Here is a 19,679-nt window from a genome sequence, read left to right as displayed (position 1 = left end):
ATTAATCAGCAGTCCCCTACCCAACCTGGACCCTCTGACCTATATAACCCACACAAAAACCAAAAGGCTTCCAGGACAGCATTTGGAGTGCAGTTTCAACACAATGAATCGATCTTAAATGTAGTAAGCATGTTTGATTTGCATTTTTTGACCACCATTCAAAACAGGACGAGGCTATTCAGCCCCTCCAGCCCAACCTACCACTCCATTAGGCCCTGGCTGCCCTGTGCCTCAACTCCATTTATCCGCTTTTGCTCCATATCCTTGGTTTTCCTGATCCGACAAAAATCTATCCAGCTCAGTGTTGACAGCTCCAATTCCCCCACATCCCCTGCATCTGCAGCTTTGTTTGGATGGATTGGGTGGGATGGGGTGGGAGGGCTACGGATTTCCATGACCCTTTGAGTGAGGAAGTGCTTCTTTGACTTCCCTTCTGAATGACCTGGCTCCAATGTTAATATGTATAGCCCCTCCTCCTGAATTTCTCAACCAGAGGGAATGGTTCCTCTGTATTTCCTCAATGGAGGTTTACCGGACTAATCCCGGCAGGATTTTGCCATGAGGAGAGATTGAGGAGACTGATCCTGTATTCTCCAGAGTTCAGAAGAATGAGAGGTAGCCTCATCGAAGGGTACAAAATTCTTATGGGGCTTGATGGGGTCGATGCAGGAAGGATGTTTCCCCGGCTGTGGTGGTGAGGAAGGGGGAGCTGAGAACAAGGGGACACAGTCTCACAATAAAAGGCAGGCCATTTAGGACTGAGATGAAGGGGAATTTCTTCAGTCAGAAGGTGTGAAATCCTTGGAATTCTCCACCCCAGAGGGCAGTGGAGGCTCAGTCATTCAGTGTGGTGAAAGCAGAGGTTGATAGGTTTCTAAGTACCAATGATATCAAAGGATATGGGAATGGCAGAAGATTGTGTTGAGGTGATGGATCAGGCGTGATCTCGTGAAATGGTGGAGCAGGTTCGAGGGGCTGAACGGCCTATGCCTATGTTCCTATCTAATCCCTTTCACATCTGTTGGGATAAATGGAGATAGGCACACCAGGCGCCTTCCAGGTCGTGCAATGGATGTCCTCGTTGCTCGTGAGTTGGTTTTAAGGTGAAGCAGGACGTCAATGAGACAGGTAACATGGACAGGATAGGAATGCATTACCTTCCACATCTCCACCGTTTCCTGCAAGGGTCTGACTGTGTGGTCCTTGTGATCCCGGGACGTTCTGCAAATCACACAGATCGCACTTTGATCATCTTCGCAAAACATTTTGATTCTTTCGTCGTGCTTTTCGCAGTGGTGGGTCTGGCTCTGACTGAGAGTTAGACCCTGAATGGTCTTCACTATGCTGGACAGCAAGTGGTTGGTCTTGACGGTCCTCTCGGGGAAGCGCTATCTGCACTGCGGGCAGCTGGCTAACTCCGGCCATCGCCTCCCAGTGCTGGAAAACACAGGCGCGGCAGAAGTCATGGCCGCAGTCCAGCATCACCGGGTCCCTGTAAAAATCTCGGCAGAGTAAACAGGTCGCCTGAGATTTCGCCTTCTCTAGTTCCTTTACAAACGCCATGTCACCAGCGGCTGGGTCCCTACTTTCGGTCTCAATGCAAATGGAGCAAGTGTTCACTTCGTGCTCAAGGGAGCATTCCCTGAATCGGCAGAGAAGGCGTGTTCCCTGGAGATAACTCTTGTGGCACGCCTTATTTGTGAATCGGCAGTGGACAGGTTCACACTTTCCCACATTCTACTCCATTCTGCCAAATTTTTGTCCACTTACTTAGTCTATCCAAATCCCCGTGTCGATTCTATGTCCTCTTGACACTTTAGATAAAAGCAGAAATACTGCGGATGCTGGAAATCTGAAACAAAAACAGAAAATGCTGAAAAAACTGAGCAGGTCTAGCAGCATCTGTGGGGAGAGAATTCAAGTCCCTCCCTTCCCTACCTCTTTGTGTATGGCTGCTTAAAGACAATAGAATTTTGGTTAGTGACAAGGATAGAATATGTTACGCAAAAATCAGCCCAGGCAGCTGTGAACATCAGTTATAGGGAATTTTGAACTCAACACTAAAGGACTTTGACGTTATATGAATGTTATTGGTCAATAAATTGCAATTTCCACATAGTGCAAGTTCATTTGACTTCCTTTACAGCCAAACTGTTGCAAAAAGCACATTGCCGCCTGTAGACATGATGTTGTGCCCCAAAATGTTTAAAACGCATAATACGGAGTGATAAGATTAACATCAATCATGTAGATCATTAAAATATAATGAGCAGGTACAGATAATAATCAAAAAGGATAATGGAATGAGCCTTTCTATATCGAGGGCCAGACTACAAGGGTGTAGACATTACACCTGGAATACTGTGAGCAGTTCTGGGCACCTCTATTTTGGAAGAACCTGTTTTTAAACGTGGTAATCATGTTTGATTAGCATGTTTTTGACCACCATTCAAAACAGGATGAGGCCATTCAGCTCCTTCAGCCTACCCCACCACTCCATTAGGTCTTGGCTGTGCTCCGCCTTTGCTCCATATCCCTGGAGGCCTTGGAGGGAGTGCAACACAGATTTACCAGAAAGACACGTGGACCCTAAAGGGTTATTACAAGGAGTGATTACACAGGCTGGGGCTGTTTCCTGGAGTTTCAGAAGTTAAGGAACGACTTGATCTAAGTTTTCAAGATATTAAGGGAAACAGTAGAATTTCCGCCTTTTGGGGAAGTCTAGGGTTCGGGAGCAGAATCTGAAAATTGGAGGTAGACCTTTCAGGAGTGAAATTTGGAAACGCTTCTTCACAAAGAATGGTAGAAGTTTGGGAACTGTCTTCTACAAATGACAATTGATATGAATCTAATTGTAACTTAAAAACTGAGATCATTATCCAAAGGTATGAACGGATAAGGGACAAAAACAGGTATTTGGATTTAAGGTCTAGATCAGCCATGATCTCATTAAATGGTGGAACTGGGTTGGGGGCTAACCCCTGTTCCTACGTTTCCATGTTCCTGTGTCATTACTATCAATGCTCTTCAAAAGTTCGAAATAACTAGTACCCTTAAACCACCTCGCTACTAACAAGTTTGGATAGTTACACTTGAACAACCCTTAAATGCAACCTTAGGGAATTAGCACACATGCTATTTTAGTGATTCAGCCATGCCTCCGTGTCTTAATACGCATATGTCAAACAAATGGAAATGAGCTACTTTTTTTTTGTAAATGAGTTAAATTCAAAATCAATGTCTAGGGATGAGAAAGTCAACCACATTTGCACAATCTTGTTGTGAATTTGTGTTAACTCAAGAGAGCAAAAGGAAAGAAAGGTTCTGGACTCAGGCGAGAGTGTTGTCAATTGAAATACGGCTGCCACTCTCTAGATCGGTTCTCCAGATTCTCAGGGGGCCTGAAGGATGGTCTGAACATATGGGTTTTGTATGAGGCTGGGATCAACTCCAAAAGGAGTCAGACAAAAGCGGTGTGCAGCTGCTCCCAGATTGCTGCTGCACAAAATCAACTGGTTTGATGCAAAAGTGGGCATTAGAATGCCACAGGCTAGAACACGTGCTCATTTCTGAGGGAAATGTAGATGTTATGTGAGAAACATTTTTGAAGGGGAGTTGTAGGGCACATTGGGAAACTTTTTTTTCCAAGCAGTTTACTTCACAGAATCACAGAATTGTTATGGTGTGGAAGGAGGCCATTCGGCCCATCGTGTCTGCACCAGCTCTCCGAGCATTTTAACTTAGTGCCAATCTCCTGTCTTTTCCCCATAACCCTGCACGTTGTTTCTATTTAGATAATCGTCCAATGCCCTCCTGAATGCATCAATTGAACCCACCTCCACCAGACTTCCAGGCAGTGCATTCCAACCCCTAACTGCTCGTTGTGTGAAAATATTTTTTCTCACCTCACAATACTTGCAACATGTTTAACTTTACCAGACATGTAAATTGGTGGAGTGAATCACACCAGTGGAAGTAACGCAAAAAGCGTGATTTTTGTTTTACATTGATCATTCCCGTGACACAATTAAATCAAAGCATTTATTCCTGTTTGTACGCCATGACATCTTGTTGAATGCAAGGCATTAAGCATTGCCTGGAGTTAACCCAGAGATAAAAAGACATGCAGGAAGTACCCCAAAACCATTTCCAGATCTCCACCCAATTTCTCTTCCATTTGCAGGTAATTTTCAATCTTGAATTTTGAATTTTGAATTTTTGATAAGCCATAGGATTGGTTGGAACAGTAGTTTTACACTCTGTTCAATATTATTACCCATGGACCCCTGAGCAGAATAAAATTGGACGGGTTAAAAATTAGCTTTGCAGCCTACCCCATTCAGCTTCTGGAGAACCAAATAAGGTTCAAATTGATCCCTGTGATGGTTTTCTGCCCAACCTGATTTTATTCTCCATTGATGTCAGTAGAGGGGGGTCGTTTTAACTTAACCGGGTAAGAAGATGGGAGGGTGTTTGTATCCTGCCGAACGTTACTGCCCATTGTCTTCAACGGAGAATGAAATCACACCAGCAGTTACGATTTTAACTCCCCCTTGCCCACTGATAGCGATACATGGAAGGGCTTAAGATCAAACCGAGTTTAGTTACTTACCTCAGGCCATACAATTCCCAGGCGGTGGTACTGATTTAATGGAGGACAGGACTCCTGCTGCAGCCAAGTGAAGGCTTGCTTTAACAGTGAAAGTCATGGCCTCAAGGTGCCATGATGCCAACTGTGCTGTGGCACACCAGCTCAGGTCACTTAGTGTCAAGGCCACCAGGGGGCATGTTATGGCACAGCTGATGGTAAATGCTGAGCTGTTCAAATCCCAAAGAGAAATTTGAAACAGCTACCACAACTTGTTACCATTTGTATGAGATTTGAGACGGGTGCCTTGAATTTAGTAGTAATAAGACCACCAAGTCTTGGAGGTTTCTTACAAAATTATATTAAACCTTTATTAATAGAAGAAATGATTTTGAATGCATACGTAGATCTACACATTACTACTATGATAACTTCTGAATCCCATAGTTAATCTAACTCCCAGTTACATTTTCATTAAGGCACAGTAAGACACAGATTTTAAAAGACCCAGGCAAAGAAACATGATACCCTGCACAATCCAATTCAAAGTGAGTTTTCTTAACTTCAGTACTTTGTAGACAGAAGCTTGAGACATAGGTGCTGAAGGCTTTTCACACTTGTTATATCTTAGAATGCTTACCCTTACACACAGCCTTCACTCCATTATACATATTCTCCTCTTTGAATACAAATCCCCAAATATTGTATTTGTAAATCATTTTTTTCTGTAAATCTATCAACTGCCTTGATTTGAACACTTAAGCTGAATTGTCTTCCAGTCTTTCTTCCTAAACAATCTTATCAAACCTTATTAGTGTTAGCTAATTGGATTTCCACACCTTCTCCCTGTCTTTGAACTTCTTGTTTTTCTTGTTTCAACCTATGAGCCTGTGATCCCATTATCACACAATCTGGAAACAATCTAGAATGCTCTTTCTGCAACACTTCTGTTGAAAACACTTCTACAGGCTGCTCAACTACCATAGGCATCACCTACATCTGTAATCCAGCTATATCAATACCCAGAATAAAAGAACCCCTGCAATGTGCAAATTTTCCATCACTCCAACAGTCACCTCACCTGTTTTCCACCTACTCTTTAAATTTAGCTTCCACAATGGAATAGGTTTAGCATCTCCATGAACCCCACTTATTATCACCTGTTCCTGCAATACTCCCTCTGAACAACAAATATCATTATCCCACAACATTAAGGATTGACTAGCCCCCTGTGTCTCTTAAGATTTTAACCCCTTTATCCACTTCACCCTATACACATGGAAAGACTTTCCATTCTAACACAAAATCTTGAAACATTTCTGCAACCTGCTCCTCTGAATTTTCTAGGGTAAATTGTGAACACATTCCCATTCCTTTATCTATCACTGATTCTCTCTGTTTTACCTCTGCACAAACCACTGTTTTTTCCTGCACCTGAATCCAAGAACTCACAGAACTCTTACTTCCAGAATTTTTATGCACCCCTATAATTCCAACAGATTTTCCCTGCAATTTCCAACACACAAATTTTGTATGTCCAACTTTATTACAATGAAAACACCTCAATTTTCAAATGTCACTTCTACCCACAGCGCCTTTTTTTGCATTTTGAGAAAAGCCTTCCTGTGAATTTCCACCTACTCCTTCTCTTCCCTGACTACCCACCTTCCTTTCACCTTCCCACGTTCTATCCTTTTCTGATTTATTAGGGTGACAAAAAAACGTTTAGCTCTATGAACTAACTCATAATCATCAGTTATCTTTGCTGCTTGCCTTATCATTTGAACCCTCTGTTCTTCCACATGACTTCTCACTATTGAAGGAATTGAATCTTTAAATTCTTCCAAAAGAATGACCTCTCTCAGAGCTGCATATGTTGTTTCTATCTTTAATGCCAGTATCCACTGGTCAAAATTACTTTGTTTTACTCTTTCAAACTCAATATAAGTTTGCCCAGGCTGTGTTCTCATATTCCTAAATTTCCGCCTGCATGCCTCCAACTCATATGCACTCAAATTAGTCTTTTTTTAACCACATCATAGCTCACCAACATTTCTTCTCACAGTGAAGCATAAACTTCATGTGCTCTACCCACCAACCTGGATTGTAACAACAATGTCCGGTTTTCCTGTGGCCATTTGAACTGTTTAGTTATCTTCTCAAATGAAATAAAGAATGCTTCAACATCCCTTTCCTCAAACTTTGGAACAGCTTGTACAAAGTTAAACATCTCCCCACTGGGTTCTAGTCTGGAAATAAGTCCTTCCTCACCTACTGATGTCTCTTTTTTAAATGCTGACATTTTAAGCTGGAATTATCTCTTTTTTATTCTCTTTCTTCATTTTCTAACTCACCATTTGTAATTCCCTTTCTTGTTTTCTTCCTCACTCCTGTCTTCCTGTGTGTTGAAATGCTCTTCCTTTTTCTTTTTCCGCTGTCTCTAGCTCAAGTTGTTCATTTCCTTTGCTTGTTCAAGTTTAGGCTTCTTCATTTCTAACTGAAGTCTCACTATCTCCAACTGTGACTCACTAGTGTCAGTTATCACTTCAAACTTTAAATGCTGTGCTGTACCTTCAATTAGATCTGCTTTTTTCACCCCTGCAGGTAACCCCAACTGTAATGTATCTGCCAATTACATTAACTTAACTTTAGTTACTTTTTGGAAACCAGCCAACTCCCAGATAAGTCTTAGCAACTGCCAAAGCCACTGAAAAAAACCTCACACCGGCTCCTGAATTCAAAGTGCTTCCCATACTCATAACCTTAAGATTCACCAACTCCAAACTAATCAAGGAATCTCAAATATATCCCGCAAAGAGCCCTCAGCTTTTTTATGGCACAGCCGATGGGAAATGTTGAGTTGCTCAAATCCCAAAGGGAATCTTGAAACAACTGCCACAACCGTTTTGCAATTTGGATAAATTTCAAGATGCATGCTTTGAATTCAGCAGTAATAAGATCACCAAGTCTTATAGATTTCTTGCAAAATTAAATTAAAGGTTTATTAATAGAAGAAATTATTTTAAATATATACATAGATCTACAAATTACTACTATGATAACTTCTAAATCCCCTAATTAATCTAACTCCCAGTTACACCTTTGTTAGGCAACACTAAGACACACAGATTATAAAAGATCCGGGCAAAAAAAAATTATACCCTGCATAATTCAATTCAAAGTGAGTCTTCTTAACTTCAGTACTTTGTAGGCAGCAGCTTGAGGTATACGTGCTGAAGCCTTTTCTAACTTGTTAGATCTTAGAATGCGTATCCTTACACACAACCTTCACTCCTTTGTACATATTCCCCCCTTTGAATGCAAATTCCCATTGTTTCACTTTGTCTTTGGACTTTACCCTTCTAAGAACAAAAATCTCTCACAGTACTAAGTTTACCAGTAATCTCTGGAAAAAATAAACACACTGGGCAGAATTTTCCACCCAACCGACTCGGTGGCCAGCGGGCGGCCAATTGCCACTGGAGAAACAGGCCGCACCGCCATTTTCCATGGGCAGGCCAATTAAGACCCATGCAGCGGGTAAGCGACTCCCGTGGAGAATGGGAAAATAGTTGTGGGGATGGGCAGCCTCAGACTGCCAGTTCCAATGGGGAACCAGCAGCTGTCTAAAGAGTGGCCAGTGTCCCGGGTCACAGAGCAGAGGGCACATCACGATAGCTGTAGGAGATGGTAGGGGCAGAGAGTGCCAATGGTGCCAGCAGCCGGAGGGCAGCAGGGGACGAGGTACATGCTGAGTCCGGCACTGATGACATGCGTCTGGATTGTCCCCAATGCAGCAGCTGCAGGACAGGCGGCAGGAAGTGTGTTTGCATCTGGCAGGGTTGTACGATGGAATGCTTCAGTTGCTCTCTGCGACGGAGGAGTCCAGGCAGAGTGCACGTGATGGTTTGACCCTCAGGGCAGAATTTCAGGCTTCTTCCAATGAGAGATTGGTGACTCATATAGAGAGGGGCTTCAATCGAATGGAACATTTTATGATTGGGATACGCTCTGACCTGCAAGCCCTCACAGTGGTACTGGCCACGGGTGGTCATTCCCAATGTGGGAGATGTTGTGGACACCAAGCGTTGGCACTCGGTGCCCATGCATCTGCGGTGAGCAGGGAGGTTGAAAGGGACCTCATGTCAGTGCAGCAGCTGCCTGTCGTCGCTGTGAGCTCCTCTCAGGGCGCTCCAGATAAGGGCAGCAGCTCCTCCGGCCCTCTGCTAGTCAACATTTCTTCCTTTGAGGCTGCGACAACTGGGGAGGTGCCAGTTCTGGAACTGGCCACTCCCTCCCAGGCAGGGCCAGCACAGGCTCCACGGGCTAGAAGACACCCGCCAAGGTCATTGAGGTCAATAGGATATCAGAGTCAGCGGCTGTCTCACAAGCCACTCCGAGCAATGGGGCGGCACCTGGGTGTAGTACCTGAAAACGTGAGCATAAGGCACATTAGGCACTCCACGGGTATGTCACTGGTGATTTTGTGTTGGCCTTAGAATAGGGACACATATTTTTCTTATTGCAATGGAGTGTTGTTTGCTTTTGTTTTGGATAGAATAAAGTCCACCTTTGTAAGCATGGCTGAGGGTCTTTTGTTTGGTGCATTTTTCTTTTTCACATATTTATCATGAGTGTTTCAGTGGACACTGATATTTCTGTACTAAGCTCTTAGTTGCAGCTGATGAGGTGGAAGATGTAACACATAAGTGCCCCGTGTGGAAGTGCCAGGCAATGCTGGTCCTGCAGATCCATGTATGTGGAGCTAGCTGAAGGTTCTTTGGATTAAAGTCTCCCAGGTGTCCCTGCCTCCTTGGTGTAATAGTGGGTCATCGTGCTGCCCCTCATCATTGCCCTGTGCTTCCCCATCCTCTGAGCCACTGCTGGATTCATCATGTGCAGCCTCATCCACGGCGTCAAGGTCTTCATCATCATCTGCATCCCCCCTTTCCAGCACAAGATTGTGCAGAGCGCAGCATGCTAACAATGTCACAGAGACGCGATCTGGGGGTGACTGGAGTGTGTCCCCTGAGCGGTCCAGGCAACTGAAGCGCATCTTGAGAAGACCGATGGCTCTCTCCACAGCCCTTGTGGTGTCCTGGCTCCTATCGTACCGCTGCTCAGCTTCTGTTCTTGGACTGTATAGTGGTGTCATGAGCCAACAACTGATCGGATAGCCCTCGTCACCCAGCAGCCAACTATCCAGCCAAGCCGGAGCACCGAAGAGAGCCAAGCCGGAGCACCAAAGTGCGCCGGCACCTGGGAGTGTCTGAGGATGTAGGCGTCGTGGGTGCTGCCTGGGTACCTTGCACAGACTTGTAGAATCAGCATCCTGTGATCACACACTATCTGCATATTTATAGAGTGGAAGCCTTTCCTGTTGATGAAGGCACTGGGCTCACCTGCTGGCGCCTTGGCGGCCACATGTGTACAGTCTATAGCACCCTGGACGCGGGGAAGCCAGCAATGGCCGTGAAGCCTCTGGGTCGCTGTGCCTGACTTGCCTGGTCGCAGCAGAAGTGGATAAAGGTGGATACCCGTCTGAACAGAGTGTCTGTAACCTGCTTGACACAAGTGTGGACAGCTGATTGGGAGACACCACAAAGATCACCCACTGAGCCCTGGAAGGAGCCAGATGCATTGAAGTAGAGGGCAACTGTGAGCTTCAGAGCCGCTGGCACGGGGTGTACACCCGCAGAGTTAGGGAAGATCTCAGGGCCAATCATCTGACAGATATAGCTGACTGTCTCTCTTGAGAGTCGCAGCCTCCTTTGGCACTGCACCTCAGTCATATTGAGGTAGCTGCTTCGCCGCCTGTATACCCTGGCAGCAGGATAGTAGCATCTTCTGTGGCCTCATGCACAAACTCTTGGCCCTGCGTCCCTTGTGTTTGCGTCTGGCCTCCTAAAGGTGGCTCCCCTGGAGGCTGATTGTCCTGTCCTGGCCTCCTCCTTATTCTATCCCTCCCTTCCTCCTCAGAGGAGCTGCCTCCAGTGGAGAGGTCAGAATCCAGACCCAGGCTAAATGGAGGCCTCCGGAAAGCTGCAGGCCCGAGAGAGATTTCTGTCTGCAGACTGGTTTCAAAGTACACAAGAAGCTCTTGGAAATCGATGAGAACTGCTAACAATCACACAGGCAACTTTTAAATACTTTCAGCAATTAAAACTTTGTGTAAAACATGAACAACCCCTCTGAATCCACATATCCCGACTTTGCATGAGTTTTCTTAAAAACTCTCCTACCCGCCTGCCCGTTGCGCCGACCAAAGTTTGCACCAGCCCCTCAAAAGCCTTGACAATTGGCAAGTTAAGGGCCTTAACGAGGCCTTCAATTAATGGCGGGCGAACGCCCCGCTGCTGAGCACCCCCACCGACCGAAATATCGCGATGCCGTGTGCTGACGTTGGGACGCTCACGCGACATTTTAAGCACTGACATGCAGGCTCCACCACCCACACATTAGCCCGGAAATTCTGCCCCATCTTTTTAATAACAAAAATCTCTCATCATACCACATTTACCAATAATCTCTGGAAAAAAACAAACACACTGTTTCTTACCTTCCCCTGGCTAGGTGTAATATTTCACTCCCTCTCTTTGAATCCAAGCTAGTCTGGTTTATTGAAAACGCAAATGTTCCCTTTACCTCTTACATTCTACAACTTCCTGCTTGTTTACCTGCTTAATATTTCAAACCCAGCTTACCTTCTGGCACGTCAAAGCCTTCAGACCGGCTGGCTTTGATTTAATTAAGCCACAAACGGACACACACATAAACATAGACCCACAGACACAGACCCCACTTTTACTCTACTTTACAATAAATCCCAATGACATTATGAGAATTATTATATCTTCCTGACAAGCAGCATTCAGCAGCAGGGCCAGAAGAGGCCAAGGCAAGTGCAATTTCTTATTCGTCAGTGCAGCATGAAGAAATCATTTGACCTCTCGTATTTGGGCCTTATTTATCTTTAGTGGTTTGGGATACATCTTCCAGCTTTTTAAAAAATTATTATTTCACGTGGTGTGGGCATTGCTGGCTGGGCCAGCATTTATTGCCCATCGCTATTTGCCCTTGAGAAGGTGGCGGTGAGCTGCCTTCTTGAACCGCTGCAGCCCATGTGTTGTTGGTACACACATAGTGCTGTTAGGGAGGGGGTTAAATAGTTCCAAAGTATATTTCCAAGTCAGGATGGTGAGTGGCTTGGAGGGGAACTTCCAGGTGGTGGTGTCCCCATCCAACTGCTGCCCTTGTCCTTCTAGATGGTAAAGGTCACGAGTTTGGAAGGTGCAGTTGAAGAAGCCTTGGTGAATTGCAAGGAGGCTTGGTGAGTTGCTGTAGCGCATCTTGTGGATGGTACACACTGCTGCCATTGTGCGGTGGTGGAGTGAGTCAATGTTGAACGTGGTGGATGGGGTGCCAATCACATGGGCTGCTTGTCCTGGATTGTTTCGAGCTTCTTGATTGTTGTTGGAGCTGCATTCATCCATTCAAGTGGAGAGTATTCCATCACAGTCCTGACTTGAGCCTTGTATATGGTGGACAGGCTTTGTGGAGTCAGGAGGTGAGTTACCCACCACAGGATTCCTAGCCTCTGCCCTGTTCTTGTAGCCACAGTATTCATATGGCTGGTCCAGTTCAGTTTCTAATCAATGGCAACCTCCAGGATGTTGATAGTGGGGGATCCAGCGATGGTAATGCCGTTGAACATCAAGGGGTGATCCCTTCAGTATCTGGGAGTCGTAAATGGTGCTGAACATGGTGCGATCATCAGGGAACACCCCACTTCTGTTCTTATGATGGAGGGAAGGTAATTGATGAAGCAGTTGAAGATGATTGGGCCTAGAACACTACCCTGAGGAACTCCTGCAGCTGCGGTGACTGATCTCCAACAACCACAACCATCTTCATTTGTGCTAGGTATGACTCCAACCAGTGGAAGAACTTCCCTTGATTCCCATAGTTTCACCCCAGCTCATTAGTTTACCGGTGGGTAAGTAGGTCAGAACTCCCATCTGAGTTCCACCTGATCCTGTGGATTTCCCATCTGCCAGTTTAGGTTAAAATGACCACTCCTTTCCGCAACTGTTCCCCCCCCCCCCCCCCCCGCCCCCCCGGCACCCCCCTCATCCGACTGGGGAAATCCCAAAGGAAATTCCCAGTACCTGAGATAAAACGCCCCTACCTAACCTGGTGCTGAAGCGTAAACATCTTGAATTCCATGGCACAGACTGGTTTTGCTGGGCTCAGTGCCAAGGGGTGGAACTTGGCCAGCAGTGAGCGGCCTGTCAGTAAATTACTGGTGCACTGACACACCCGCTGACATTAATGAGGTTTACATTCGACAGAAATATGAACTAAAGGGTACAATTCCAATATGGGGTGTAGAAGTAAAGCCACCTTGGGGTAAATGTAAACATATTGCTGAAGATGGCAGTGCAGGTTGAGAAGTGTTTAATAAAGCTTCCAGGCTTCTGGGCTTTATAAATAGAGGTGGAGAGTACAAAAGCAAAGAAGTTATGGTGACAAAGCAAAATACGGTGGATGCTGGAAATCTGAAACAAAGAATACTGAAACAGTAACTCTGTTTCTCTCATCAGGAATGCTGCCTGACCTGCTGAGTATTTCCAGCAGTCTGTGAAGTTATGCTGAGCATTCTCAAACACTGGCTAAGTTTCAACTGGTGTATTGGGCACCACACTTTAGGAAGGGTGTGACGGCATTGGAGAGAGTGCAGGTAGGATTTATTTGAATGGTGGGTTGGGAGGGACTCTTCGGGTTTGAAGGTAGATTGGAAAAGCTGAGGCTTTTCTCCTCAGAGAAGAGCAGGATGAGAGGAGGCGTTCGAAATCATGAGTGATTTGGACAGGGTGGATGGAGAGAGACTGCTCCCATGGGTGGCAGGGTCGAGAAACATGGGGACACCAATTTAAGGGGATTGGCAAAAAAGGACCAGCTGAAGAGAAACTTGCTATATGCAGCGAGAGGTTAGGATCTGGAGTGCACAGCTGGAGCTTGTGGTGGAGGCAGATTCAGTCATGGCTTTCAAATGGGAATTGGAGAATTAGCTGAAAAGAAAAGAAACGTGGAACTATCTGAAAAAGATAGGGGGAATGCGACTTGCTGGGTTGCTCTTTCAGAGACAAAGGGCTGAATGCTTCCCTTCTGTCCTGTAACCATTCCACAATCATATGATTTTATGATTCTATGTATCCATAGTGAAGAACGCTCCACGCCAAGAAGTTAATTCCCTGAAATGATGCCCTTCAAATGTTTTTTTTTAAAAAAAATTTGGATAGATAACTTAGAAGCATAGAAAAGTTACAGCACAGAAGGAGGCCATTTGGCCCATCTTGTCCATGCCAGCCCAAGGACACCCAGGTGCCCTTTCTATTCCCATCTTCCTGCACCCGGCCCATAGCCCTGCAGCTAACAGCACTTTAGGTGCAGATCCAGGTACTTCTTAAAAACAGTTTAAAGTTTCTGCCTCTACCACCAACTTGGGCAGAGAATTCCAGACACCCACTACCCTCTGCATAAAAAAGTTCTTCCTCATGTCGCCCCTACAACTTCTGCCACTTATCTTGAATCTATGTCCCCTGGTTCTAGAACTCTCCATCAAGGGAAACAATTTTATCCTGTCCACTCTGTCTATTCCCCTTATAATTTTATAAACCTCATTCAGGTCACCTCTCAGCCTTCTTTGTTCCAGAGAAAATAACCCCAACCTATCCAATTTCTCCTTGTAGCTACACTTTTATAACCCTGGCAACATTCTTGTAAACCTCCTCTGCACTCTCTCCAGGGCTATTACATCCTTCCTGTAATGTGGTGACCAGAACTGCACACAATACTCCAGTTGTGGCCTCACCAATGTTTTATACAATTCTAACATTATATCCTTACTTTTATATTCTATCCCTCTGCCAGTGAAGGAGAGCATTCCATATGCTTTCTTTACAACCTTGTCTACTTGAACTGCTGCCTTCAGGGACCTGTGTACTTGTACACCAAGATCTCTCACTTCATCTTCAGACAGAAGGGAAAACACGGTATCAAAATTAGCCCTGGCATTCGCGGCTGGGGTGTGGAACAGTGTGTGAGCAAACTGAGCCTTTGTCTCCGAGATCATGAGCTGAATTTTACAGTCCCATTGCAGCAGTGGTGGGGCCACAAAATGCAGCGAGCCAGCCTAAAGCCCATGGACTTCGGCGGGACCATAAAATCCCGCCGCTGGATAGTTCGGCCGCATAGGCGAAATTTTATGGCCCTTCCCGCTGACCGGATCTCCCATTCCCACCAAGGCCAATGGAGTTTTGAACAGCTTGCTGCATTTTCCAGCCCCGCCCACACCGCATGTTCCACTGGCTCGTAGATGGCTTTTTTAATATTCTTGTTATGATGGGAATTTATCAGCCTGAGCTGGTTTTCCCCTGACATGTTGCTGAACACCGACTGAGTGAGTCAATGGGCAGAATGACGGGGCCGAGGCAGAAGATGCCTTTCAAAAGTCCATTGACTTTGGTGAGACGGGAAGATCGCACCGATGGGATGGGGCTGTAAAACTTAGCCCAATGGATAATCAAGATTCAGGTCTAATATCAACCTCATGAACTGGGCAGGTCAATGGAGACTTCTGGCCTTCAGCCTTCTGCACGCTCCTGAATTTACTCCCCATTGAACCCATGGGAGCAAAATGGGTTCCAATGTAAAACAATACCCTGACCCAATCAAGTTAGCTCTCTCTGTTGAGTGGGATAGAATCAAATTAGTGCCAATCTAGGGTCAGGGTGGGGCCAGGAATGCAGTTGAATTTCAGTTGTGAGACCAAAATTGAGCATGTCCACTACTAGTTTTAATGGTGGGAGAGGAGGGAGGTGGTGGTGGTTGGGTTTGGGGTTGATTAGCCCGCTCTTACCCCAGCTCTTAGAGGCTATCTGCTGTGGTCTGGGTATCCCAGGGCTCAGGAAACCCAGCAGCTGAAGGGAGTAGAGACAGGGATAGATCCAGCAGGTAACTGCCTTCCCAGCAATGCTTGTGGGCCAGGGGGAGTATGAGTGCCAAGCCCCGATTTCCTCAAGTTAAACTGCTTCCATTCCGCCCCTCCCTATATTTGCCCACACCCCTCTCCCCTCACAATCCGTGATCTCCCTCCTGACCCACGACCTTCTGCTGACTCACACACTTCACTGCTCCCCCACCTCACCCCTAGCGTACCCTGGCCACCCACACTGTGTCAAACCTGCAACCTTCTTCCTGATCCACAATCTCTCTGTGGCACACCCCCGTGACCTGCAATCTGACCTTCATGCAATGTCATGTCCCTCCCTCTTTCCTTCCCATCTGCTCCCCAGCTGTGACATTCCTACAGGCTTCCCCAAACCACAGCCAGCCCCTCTGTCTGCCTACCCGCCAGTGCAAAAAAAGAGGGAAAAATAATCCAAATCACTTCCTGCCGGGAAAGACGGTTGTGATTTCCCAGCTGCTACCACTGCACCTATTCCTAGCATAAATGTCGGGTCCTATGAGTCATTAAAAAATTTGGCATCAGTTCTTTTTTTAAAACAGGAAGGAAAAATAGGCCTGCATTTATACGGTACCTTTCATATCCATGGAGCAAAGCACTGGAGAACCAGTTAAGTACTTTTGGAAGCGCAGTCATTTCAGAATGTTAAAGTCTTGCATAATAATAAACATATGATGAGAGAGAGAGATGTGTGTACATCATGATGCGGGCATCTATAGTTACCTTGTGAGAAAAACAACTTTGAATTTTTTCTGCAATGATTTCCTCGTTACTTGATGTGCCCAAAGATGCTGATAAGAATGTTACTGGAGCCATAAATTGGTGGTATGATTTACAGCATGATATAACACAAAGATAATTATTCCAGACTTTCATTCAAGACAACATGTTCCTTCTGTTTTTCTTTGGGGAAAGCATTTACCTGAGAAAATATCATTTTCTGAGGAAAAGAATTTCCTTTCTGACATTACATTAAACAACATGGAATCTACAGCACAGAAACTGGCCTTTCTACCCAACACCTCTATGCCAGTGTAAGAACAAAAATGCTGGAAATACTCAGCAGGCCAGGCAGCATCTGTGGAGAGAGAAACAGAGTTCTGTTTTAAGGTCATCTTGACCTGAAATGTTAACTCTGTTTCTCTCTCCACAGATGCTGCCTGGCCTGCTGAGTATTTCCAGCATTTTTTTGTTCTTATTTCAGATTTCCAGCATCCGCGGTATTTTGCTTATGTAACTCTGTGCCAGCGTTTATCCTGGACACTGGCCCCCTGTCACCCAACTTAATCCCGCCCTATCAGCCGAGCCTTTTATTCCATTCTACTCATCTAGCATCCCATAAAAGGTTCTTGCACCAGTCCGTGTGGCTGTGATTTCTGCACTCTCATCATTCTCTCAGCAAAAAAAATTTCTTTGACGCAAGCGAAGAAAGAACAGTCTTCTGCAATTTGTCACAGTTGAAGTGGAAATCAGAAGAGCGATTCAGGCCTGCTTTCTTGTTGAAATGGTTGCTTGACTGAGGCAGGTGCCCAAGGCTCATCCAAAGTTAGACCTTGTGCCTCATCCAGCCAATTCTGGAGAGTCGCTGATACCCATCCAGAGACAACTCCTTGGTTCTCGAAGCCCAATATGGGCCAGCCTCAACGCCCGAAGGAGGGACTTCAGTGGGGGAAAGCATTTGGTCTATGGACTCCTGGCATCCCCTTAAGGACTGCTGGTCAGCTAGGATAAACAACCAGCCTTCTGAGCAGAGGAAAGTGGCTCCAACTTCGATCAGTGCTGGTGAATTTCTGGGACAAGTCCTGAAACAGTTGTCAGCCCCTCTTTAACCTATGCAAGGCACTGAGCACCTGTTTTAGGTAGTGCTACAGATGTCTGAATACTGTCAAATCCAATTGGATGTATTTCAGGTGCTCTTAGCAGGTGGAAGACTGGATTGAGAAATTGATTATTCAAATTGATAGGGGGATGGAAAAAGGTTACTTCCTCTGGTTAGAAAATCCAGGCAAAGGAGCTTAACCTCAACATTAGAGCCAGGCCACTCATCCTTGGTGTTAGCAAACACATTTTAGCACAAAGGGTAATGGAAATCTGGAACTCACTTCTACAAAGAGCTGCTAATTGAAAATTTCAAATCCAAGATGGATAGGTTTTTTTGTTAGCTAAGGATGTAAAGGATTACAGAACAGAGATGAGTAGACGCTGTTAAAATACAGATCAGCCATGGCTAACTGAATGGCAGAACAAACTCAAAGGCTGAATGGCCTCATTCTGTGTTGATGTTCCTGGAGTTAGCTGCTTACGGGGATATATGCAACATCTGCCTTTTTAGCTCCTCACTTTCCATCATCCAATTGCCTAAACACCCCTCTCATGTGAAATAGCTGTTTACTTATATTTCTTACAATTTAGGATACTCTATTTGCTGCTCACAGTGTGGTTTCCTGTGTACTGGAGACACCAAGGACAGATTGGGTGACCGCTTTGCAAAATAAGTCTGTTCAGTCCATTAACATGGCCTTTGGATTTTTCTCCCTTGTCACTTCACCATTCCATTGCCACTCCGACCTCTCTGTCCTCGGCCCCCTACCTTGTTACAATGAAGCTCAAATTGAGTTCATGGAACAACACCTCATCTTGTTGAATCCTTCCAGACTAAACACTGGACTCAACAATTTCATATCATAACCACTGTCTTCATTTTCTTTTCTCTCTGAGATGTGATGATTCTGGTATTCCCATTTACACCTCGTCTAGACTAATTTTCAGCACTTATCCAACTCTGAACCTTTGTACCATCATCCCCGTGGTCATTTAATTCTTTCACAGGCTATCACAGTCCTTCTCTTTTGCTTTTTTCAGCCATCTCCCCATCTCTGTGCTTGCTTAAAACCGATCACATTTCCAACTTCTTCCAGTTCTGATGAAGGCGTATCAAAATGAAATGATAATTCTTTCTCACTCCACACATGCTGCCAGACCGGCTAAGAAATTCCAACATTTTCTGTTTTAATCAAGTGAAAAGGTAATTGAAGACCCAGTATGACTGAGCCACAGTCACTTTTTTTAAAGATATATAACATGGGCAAAGAGCTGAACTCCCGAGATGAGATAAGAGTGACTGCCTTTGGCATCAGGGCAGCATCTGACTAAGTGTGTACTCAAGGAGCCCTGGCATTGACTGGAGTCAATGGGAGTCAGGGGGAAAACTCACCACTGGTTGGAGTCATACCTGGCACAAAGGAAGATGGTTATGGTTGTTGGAGGTCGGTAATCTCAGTTCCAGGACATCAATGCAGGAGTTCCTCATGGTAGTGTCTTTGGCCCATCTTCAGCTGCCTCATCAATGACCTTTCTTCCATCATAAGATCAGGAGTGGGGATGTTATCTGATGACTGCACAATGTTCAGCACCATTCACGACTCCTCAGATACTGAAACAGTCCATGTCCAAATGCAGCAAGACCTAGACAATATCAAGGCTTGGGCTGACAAGTGGCAAATAACATTCATGCCGCACAAATGCCAGGCAATCACCATCTCCAACAAGAGAGAATCTAACCAAAGTCCCTTGACAATCAATGGTATTACCGTCGCTGAATCCCCCACTATCAATATCCTGGGGGTTACTATTGACCAGAAACTGAACTGGACTAACCATATAAATACTGTGGCTTCAAGAGCAGGTCAGAGGCTAGGAATCGTGCGATGAGTAACCCACCACCTGACTCCCAGGTGGTGGTTTTCCCATGTGTCTGTTGCCCTTGTCCTTCTAGATCGTAGTGGTCATGGGTTTGGAAGGTGCTGCCTAAGGAGCCTTGGTGAATTCCTGCAGTGGATCTTGTAGATGATACACACTGCTGCTACTGTGCATCGCTGGTGGAAGGAGTGAATGTTTGTGGATGTGGTGCCAGTCAAGTGGGCTGCTTTGTCCTGGACAGTGTCAAGCTTCTTGAGTGTTGTGGGAGCTGCACTCATGCAGGCAAGTGGGGAGTATTCCATCACACTCCTGACTTGTGCCTTGTAGATGGTGGACAGGCTTTGGGAAGTTCCTCTCCAAGTC

General features: G+C 45.5%; 1 protein-coding gene across 5 annotated transcripts in view; it reads right to left on the bottom strand.

Moving 5' to 3' along the window:
- Window positions 1–19,679, bottom strand: part of LOC121291828 (zinc-binding protein A33-like) — a 39,628-nt gene that overhangs the window by 19,532 nt on the left and 417 nt on the right. For 3 of the 5 annotated variants that reach the window (XM_041213425.1, XM_041213429.1, XM_041213426.1), the window contains exons 2-3: window positions 1,771–1,852; window positions 1,158–1,221 (exon numbers count right to left, since the gene is read on the bottom strand). In XM_041213425.1, the coding sequence (XP_041069359.1) occupies window positions 1,158–1,166 (9 nt within the window). In that variant the 5' untranslated portion in view covers window positions 1,167–1,221; window positions 1,771–1,852. The remainder of the gene's footprint in view (window positions 1–1,157; window positions 1,222–1,770; window positions 1,853–19,679) is intronic. The other 2 variants (XM_041213427.1, XM_041213428.1) reach the window with 1 other exon arrangement.

This window comes from Carcharodon carcharias, chromosome 19 (assembly GCF_017639515.1).
Source record: "Carcharodon carcharias isolate sCarCar2 chromosome 19, sCarCar2.pri, whole genome shotgun sequence".
NCBI lineage: Eukaryota > Metazoa > Chordata > Chondrichthyes > Lamniformes > Lamnidae > Carcharodon > Carcharodon carcharias.
This window is presented reverse-complemented; position numbering and strand designations above follow the sequence as displayed.